Source organism: Epinephelus moara, chromosome 1, assembly GCF_006386435.1.
Source record: "Epinephelus moara isolate mb chromosome 1, YSFRI_EMoa_1.0, whole genome shotgun sequence".
Classification (NCBI taxonomy): domain Eukaryota; kingdom Metazoa; phylum Chordata; class Actinopteri; order Perciformes; family Serranidae; genus Epinephelus; species Epinephelus moara.
In genome coordinates this window covers 49,383,128-49,391,644 of record NC_065506.1, presented here as the reverse complement: position 1 = coordinate 49,391,644, position 8,517 = coordinate 49,383,128, and the positions used below count along the sequence as shown (strand labels likewise).

Sequence of the window (8,517 nt, the reverse complement as noted above, 5' to 3'; positions counted from 1 at the left end):
TGGCCATTTTCATTCTGAATTAGGTGTTTACAAGATCACTGTTAATAGGAATGAACTTTCATTCTGAATGAAAAGGGAATTAAACTGTGCATGTAAACACACTCAGTGTTGGGTTGAGTCTGTACATGAGCTGATCCAAAAATCAAAAAACAGTGGAGCTGTCCTTTAAGATGATGTCATCACAGGTAGTGATGTCATCACAGGTAATGATGTCATCACAGGTGGTGATGCCATATGGTTTCCTAAATGTCCGTCTGTCCTCTCTTCACAGTGGAGTGCTTTGAAAACAGGCAGCTGTACTTCGCCAACAGACTCAGTGAAGCCATGAAGGTAAAGTTTGACAGTTTATTCACACAGGTGCTGCGATCACTTTATATATTAATAATAATATGATCATTTTTTTCATTCTGCACTACATTTATTTGATGACTTCAGTTACTAGTTTGAGATGAGTTGGAAAGTGTAATTGTTTTTCTGTAGCTTCTGCTTTTATTTCTGTTGATCTTGTTTTATTTTCTTCTTTTTATTATTTTATACGGTTTTATTTTTTATACTTTTCTGATATATACTATCTACCTGTACATGTTTCTGCCCTCTGTGGTGCTGCAGCAGCTAATTTGCCCTCAGACAATCAATTATCTTCTCTTAAAATATCATGAACAAATAATTATATTATTGAATCAATAACACTTTATTGATCCCTGAGAGGAAAGTCATGAACCACCCAGCAGCATCTGAAGTCATTAAAATGAGCTCCACCTCCACCAGTGGCAACATTAAAGTGATGAACACATTAATGCATCAGTATTTATAATACAATAACATCAGTTATTTTGCATAGTGAGGAGTTTTACTTTATTAACATTTAAACGCTGACTCTCAGTTGGAAAACAGTATTTCTACACTTTAAAAAGTAAAATGTTTTGTCTTTTGATTTCTGTTATAATACCCACTGTCCTCCGTCTGTCAGTCTGCTCTGACGTCCGTCTGTCCTCCATATTGTTTTGTGTGTCTGTCTGCAGAGTAAAGGAGCGAAGGAGAAGGTGGTGACGAGGATCATGGTCTCTCGCTGTGAAGTCGACCTGATGAAGATCAGAACAGAGTTCAAGAGGCAGCACAAAAGATCACTGTACCAGACCATCGCTGTGAGTACCTGACCGTGTGTGTGTGTGTGTGTGTGTGTGTGTGTTTAAAGTTCAAAAACATCCCAGTGTGAATCACTTTATTTTTCCTGTGAAGTAGAAAACATTCTAGGGGCCAGATTTGGCCCACGGGCCCTAAGTTGAGTATCACTGTTCTACACTAAAGAAAACATAATGATTATGTTTCATCCTGTTTCTGCTGATAAATCTGCCTAAATTCTCCACTGGACCTTTAAAACTGATTCATAAAATAAAGTAAATTAAATTAGATTACATTAAACTTATTTCCACAACAGTCCTCTCCTGGTTCAACACCGTTGAAGAGCAGCAGTCAGACTCTCCACCTGCACACACACAGGAAACAAACACACCTGACGGAAACTCTGCGACACATTTAACGGAACTAACATCTGATTTAACCCGACAGACACACTTAACGATCAGTCGTCCCGTCTCTGTTAATCTGAATCAGAATAAATGACTTTAAACCAAACAGCGTCTCACCTGGTCTCACCTGGGCTCACCTGGTCTCACCTGCTCTCACCTGGTCTCACCTGCGGCTGTCGACCATCTGCCGGGAGTCTGAAGCTACGTCACTCAGGCGTCCTCTGTGTGTCATTAATTAAAGCCCCCCAGGATACAACTGGTGACCCGGAACTATGATGACACTTTTTTTTATTACAACTGGTGACCCGGAACTATGATGACACTTTTTTTTATTTTTTTTTTTTTATTTAAATGGAACATTTGTAGAATAAATAAAAACAAACAACACGAGACGAGGCTCCTGCTGTAAAAATACACAACAATATAGTACTCAACCTCGATGAGGACGAAGAAAAATAAAAAATATAAATAAGTAAAAAATAGTAATTATTTCTATATTAAAATTATGAATTATAAATATTCTGTGCAGTTATTCAACTGTGCATTTTCTTTTCAGTATATGACTTTATCATGCACATAACTGTACATATTTATTATGTTTACTCTTATTCTATTCTTTGTTTTATCCCATTGATGTTTATATTGTAATTACATTTCACACTTACAGCCTCAGCACAGTGAGATTTATATTTTATTTTATTTTTAATATTTCAATATCTGAAGTACTAGTGTTAAGCACTGTAGCATAATGCACAATCTATTTTTATTTTAACGCACATTTTTATTTCTATTTATTGCTCAATATCAATAAAGTGTTTCTGATTCTAAAATCGACGAGGGGGAGATTTATATATTAATAAATAAGAATTGTGAAATTAAGTTAATGAATTAAAATACCAGGCAAACAAAATGTAACAAAATGGAGCAAAAACATGGAGATCCAAAATGAGGATCATAATTCATTATTTTTCTCTCAGTCCTGCTGCTTTTTTTCAGTGATGATAAAAACAACTTAAAGTCATTTATAAACCAGTTAAAGAGCTGATTATTCCTCTGCTTGCTAAAATGAATATGATGTTTATCCATAAGTAAGATTATTTTGATCATGTCAGAAACAGATATGATCCTTTAATAAAGAATGTGAGAGTCATCAAATGTTGGAGCGCCAGTTTTTAATGTCAGACCAGAATCTATGAAGACACACGGAAATCTGACTTTATGGCAGAAAATATTCACACAGGTTTGTAAATGTTCACTAAAAAGAAAATGAACGTGTCTCAGTTACACAGACACTGTGGGAAATCTCAATGGATTACAGTCTCATTTTTATTTTATTTTTTATTTATTTTATTTGATTTCATTTTTCATTTTATTTTATTCTTTGTTATTTTTTATTTATTCTATTTTTTGTTTTATTTTATTTTGTTCTTTTATATGTTTTATTTATGTTATTTTTAATTTAATTTAATTTTATTCTATTTAATTTCTTTCTTTTTTTTTTTTTTTTTTTGGAATACGTATCTGACAGTCAAGCAGATATAAATCTGCTTCTGCGTTCACTAAGACTGACCTGAAAAACAATAATGAAATAAATACAAAAACAAAATTCTCATTTTATTTATAATCATCTGTTTCAGTTCCCCAGAGCTAAAATATTCTTTAAAAAGAGAATATTATAAATGAGAATAAACAGTGAAGTAAAAATAAGTTGAGTCAAGTCATTTTTATTTATAAAGTCACAGATTTGCCTCAAAGAACGTTACAATCTGTCCGACACCCTGAGACTCTTCATAAGTCACATTTAATAACAGGTAAAAGGAAGTTTATTTATCTTGTTCAGGAGGAGACGATGAGAGAAATCAATATTATCAATTTGTACTTCAAGACATTTAATCAACAAAACTCACAGAAAGTTTTTGTGTTTTTATCATTTTAGTTTTGTTATCATGATTTTTTTTTATATAACAAGTACATTTTGCTGGTAGTTCTTGTACTGTAACTTTACTAAAGTTTTGAATGCAGGAAACTTACTTGGTTTTACTTCAGTGACTGATGTGAATACTTGTTCCACCACCACATAACAAAGAGTTCTTTGTATAATAATAAATTAATTAATTGATAAATAAAATGTTATTAATAATATTATTAATAATAATAATAATAATAATAATAATAATGTCTGTGTGTGTTTCAGGAGCACACTAAAGGAGACTACCAGAAGGCTCTGCTCAGTCTGTGCGGAGGAGACGACTGAGCCCTCGACTCCGTCTGGACTCAGTTTCCCAGAAGGCTGCTGGGTTTGAAATGTCAGTTGACTGCAGATCTTCTTACAGTATTAGAGCCTTTTTGTTTTTATGTCCATGTTAAACAGATCACCTCCATCTTTCTGAGCAGCTTCAGTGTCTGAAATAAAACCTTCTCAGCTGTGTGTGTGTGTGTGTGTGTGTGTTTGATGAAGCGACCAGCAGAGGAAATAAAGACTGTTGTCTCTGCTGTGTTCATACAGGATTTTCTCACTGTGTCAGTATTTACTACAGGTTTACAGACAGTATTCAAGTACACATACTCAGTTACTTTGCTTCAGAACAATCTGAGGTACTCAGGCTTTTATTTTCTACTTTTACTTCACTGAGATTCAGATGGTAATATTATACTTTTTTACTTCACTGCATTTCTCTGACCGCTGAGGTTACTTTAGAAATTATTATTTTTACAACCGAAACATGGAAAAATCATAAATTAAAGCCCCTAACAGTTTCAACAAGTCCATCTGAAACCATGAGTCCATTAATGGTGATTACGATGAATACGATTTTATTTTGTTTTCTTAAGGATCATAAAAATTCTGAAAATGTTCAAATGAAGCGATGTTTGCCTTCAAGATAAAAAATATAGATTTTATCAATGACGTCTAAAAAAAACATTCAAAAAAATAGTGAACTCTTCAGGATTGTGTAAAAAAAAAGGTCTCACAACCTGCTGTATCAGCTCAGTCTTAGTGAAGACACGGGGATCATATTAAACTAGAGGACCTGAGGCATCAAAGTTACACTAAATGTTGGCGAGGGAAAAAGGAACACAGCCTGTTGTTAAAATGGTGTATTTAAATATTTCTGCAGGCTGGGGTTCCTAAACTGTCTCTGAATAATCTGAGCTTTGACTCAGAGCTGACAGATATATACTCTTTATACTGTTTCAGGTCTGCACACAATATTCGACTGAAGCAGCCTCAGGACTGAATGAATAAACAAAGGAAACATATTAGGCCTATTTGTTCGCTGATAATTTGATCTGATGATTTAATACCCTGCAGAGATTTCTTCAGTGTTTGATTTAACTTTGGTCTAATTGTTCTTTGAAAGGCATTTTTTCAGAACTAAAAGATCTAAATACAGTGAAGATACAAAATACATGTGGACATATGATTAATTGGATCATTTTCACAGGCAGTAGAACATGTTGCATGGTGGGATTGTTTTGTAATGCATTACAGAGATGTTCAGCTGTCATGTATGTACAGTGGATTCATTTTTATAACTGTAAAGTCCTTGTTATCTCGTGTTATCTCGTATCAGATCGGGACTCAGTGTTGACAGGTACTCAATAATCAATGACTCAGATCTCGATCACAAAAAAAAAACCATGATCAGGACATCGCTCATTAAAATGTTGAAAATCCAAGAGATGAAATCAGATACCTGCTTCAAAGGTCAGAGTGTGTGACGGTGAGCAGAGTGAACTTTGACTTGAGCAGCAGAGTCTCTGTCCACAGGAGAGACTGTCAGATCTGCAGAGGACACAGAGACACTGAGGAACCAGGCCAGACTGTAAAGCCAGGATAAAGAGGTCCTGTGAAGGTGCTGTTGAAGGTGTGGAGGTGGACCAGTAAGTCAGAGACGACTCTGTAGAAGGACAGAGTGCCAGCAGGACAGTCCACATACACTGCTATTCTCCTTGAGGCAGAGGAGGAAGAGGAAGAGGAGGAAGAGACGTTTGTTAGTTTCTTCTTGTGCAGGACAGAGTAACGACCCCTGGTGCAGCTCAGACTCCACGACTGATCGTTCCATCCAAACACACAGTCCTCACCGTCCCCACTTCGCCTGATTCCTCTGTAACTCACTGATACATAAACGTACCCTCTGCTCTCCACCTCCCAGTAACAGCGACCAGTCAGACCAGTCCTACACAGCAGCTGGGGACAAAAGTCAAATCTGTGTGGGTGATCAGGATACGACTGATCCTCTCTTACATGTCTCACCGTCGTGCTGTCGTCCACCAGTCTGAGGAATCTGTTCACTGTGTTTGTGTCCAGCTCCAGTTTACATCCATCTGATGGACAGACAGAGAGACACGGCACAGCTGCAGGTTATCACCTCTGGGTTTATTTACAACTTTAAAGTGACACTTCATATTCAGCTGTGAATAGTGTTTATAAAAACATTTATAATTAATGTTAGAGTCAACATGGAGGTGATTCTGTCCTCACACGGACCCACAGGACGACAGCTAGTGCAGACCTGAATGGATCAGCACCTGTACTGAATAAAGTGTCACTAATAAAACTGGAACATCATCTGTCACTGCAGCACAGCTTCTCCAGGCATGTCTAAGTGGTAGGAGGCCCCGGAGCAGACCCAGACCACGCTGAAGGGATTATATACAGTATCTTACTGGGCCTGGGAACACCTCAGGGATCCTCTGGGAGGAGCTGGAAAGCGTTGCTGGAGTGAGGAAGGTTTGTAACGCCATATTTATCCTACATCCCCTGTGACCCAGACCCAGAAAGTGGATGGATGTTTATGACTTAACGCTGATTTACTAAAACACATCCAAAGAAGAAAACAGATGTCTTTTTGAACACAACAGCTTCTATCCATCAAACATGAGAAAGATGTTACACTACGTACATGTGTCAAAAGATCACGTGAAAGATTTACAGCTTCTACTCAGGATTTTTATGGCTCCATGCTAATGACAGCTGTGGCCAGAGCCATTATGTATTTGGCTGATCGTCTGTATGTCTGTACATCCCATCCTTGTGAACGCCTCAGGGGACTTTCTTCAAATTCAGCACAAACACCGACTTGGACTCAACAATGAGCTGATTAGTTTTTGGTGGTCAAAGGTCACTGTGATCTTGCATCCATCTCATTCTTGTAAACATGATATCTCAAAAACACCTTAAGGGGATTTATTTAAATTTGGCACAAACGTCCACCTGGACTGAAGAATGAACTGATTAGAGTTTTTTGTGAACAAAGGTCAGTGTGACCTCACAAAACATGTTTTTGTCCATAACTCCAGAATTCATTCACTAATTCTGACCAAACTTGACACAAATGTCTAACAGGATAAAATAATGAAGGTCAAAAGGTCAAAGGTCAGCTTGACTGTGACATCATCATGTTTTAACGTCATATCTCAGGAACAGAAGGAGAGACATTTGGTCAGATACTGAATTGGTGACTCNCTGGTGGGCGGAGTCATACAACCACAGGGTGGACTGGTGGGCGGAGTAATACAACCACAGGGTGGACTGGTGGGCGGAGTCATACACCCACAGGGTGGACTGGTGGGCGGAGACATACAACCACAGGGTGGATTGGTGGGTGGAGTCATACAACCACAGGGTGGACTGGTGGGCGGAGTCATACAACCACAGGAGTCATTTCTTTAAATCTGTCCATGTCAGTGGTTGCTGGTTTTAAAGGTCGGCGGACATTGAATACTGTTCAGATTTGAGTTTGTAATGATACCTATAATGCATCATACTGATTATGTATATATAATATTTAACTCAGGAGCTTTCACACATACAATTTATGTATTTAATGTGTTTTAAAGCATCACTTTATTCATGATATGAGTTAAATATTCATGAAAAATTTATCATTTTTTACGGAAAAAATAACACATAAGAATCCGAATATGTTTTTCTATTGCTAAAAATTCATGAGTGCATTGAAAATAGAATTTCATTTTGTAGTTGTTTTTTTCTTTGTGTGTGTTTGGAACATAATGGCATGTAATTCTGAACTGGTTAAAACTTAAAAGACACTCACACTTCCTCACACCAGGTCTCAGTCTGTGCGCTCCACCATGGTCCATCCTGCAGGGAGAAACAAAGTCATCATACACCGTCACTTAAATCCCCAATAAAACACAGCTCCTCAGTTACAGAGACACAGTGTGAGAGCTGCTGACTATTTTATGCTGTTTGTTATTATTGTTTATGGACAATGAAAAATACCAGGCAACAGAACAGAAAAAACGCTCTCTACAAACGAGCGACAGAAGACCAATATACTTCTGTCCAGTTTAAACTGTCTCAGTCTACCCAAGAGATACAGACGCTGCAAACAATTCTTATAAAAAGCATCCGTGTTCAAATTCCATGTCAATTTGGACTCCATTATAGTTCCTAAATAAAATAATGTTGTCTGTCCATAACCTGAGAGTGTCCAGTCTCCAGCGTGGATCCTGCAGCCCATCGGACAGCAGCTTCAGTCCTGAGTCTCCTGGATGATTGTAGCTCAGGTCCAGCTCTCTCAGATGGGAGGGGTTAAAGCTCAGAGCTGAGGCCAGAGAAACACAGCCTTCCTCTGAGATCAGACAGCCTGACAGACTGAACACACACACACACACACACACACACACACATGACACTTATTCCCTGTTAGACGTTCACATTAGTCAGCTGTTCAAAACTTTGCATTAGATGCTCACCGCTGTAACAAGACTGTAAGCCCCATCTCCACCAAACCCTTTCAGTCCAGTCCCTTTGGAACCAGCAGTAAGCCTTCAGACATGGTACCTAGACCCTCGGTCTGTTCAGACAGTCCTCTTAAATGTGGGCGGGGTTGTTGTCACTCACTGCTCCGTCCAGCACTCGCTGTATTTCCTCATCAGCGGTGACACAGATGGAAGTCTGCACCTGGTTTATCGTCCACAGAACGAGGCTGCACGCCCACATTTTCAGAACAAAATA

The 8,517-nt window shown here is 37.9% G+C and overlaps 2 protein-coding genes across 2 annotated transcripts in view; one reads left to right on the top strand and one right to left on the bottom strand.

The window, feature by feature from the left end:
• LOC126388957 (annexin A2-like) overlaps positions 1 to 3,957 on the top strand; it is a 17,762-nt gene extending 13,805 nt beyond the window's left edge. The window contains exons 11-13 of the mRNA XM_050042400.1: positions 272 to 330; positions 1,023 to 1,145; positions 3,724 to 3,957. Of these exons, the coding sequence (XP_049898357.1) occupies positions 272 to 330; positions 1,023 to 1,145; positions 3,724 to 3,783 (242 nt within the window). The 3' untranslated portion in view covers positions 3,784 to 3,957. The remainder of the gene's footprint in view (positions 1 to 271; positions 331 to 1,022; positions 1,146 to 3,723) is intronic.
• A 1,353-nt stretch (positions 3,958 to 5,310) lies between these two features.
• The window catches only part of LOC126396339 (NLR family CARD domain-containing protein 3-like), a 13,157-nt gene continuing 9,950 nt past the window's right edge, over positions 5,311 to 8,517 (bottom strand). Inside the window, 3 exon segments of the mRNA XM_050054359.1 lie at positions 5,311 to 5,858; positions 7,592 to 7,638; positions 7,981 to 8,154. Coding sequence (XP_049910316.1) covers positions 5,311 to 5,858; positions 7,592 to 7,638; positions 7,981 to 8,154 — 769 coding nt within the window.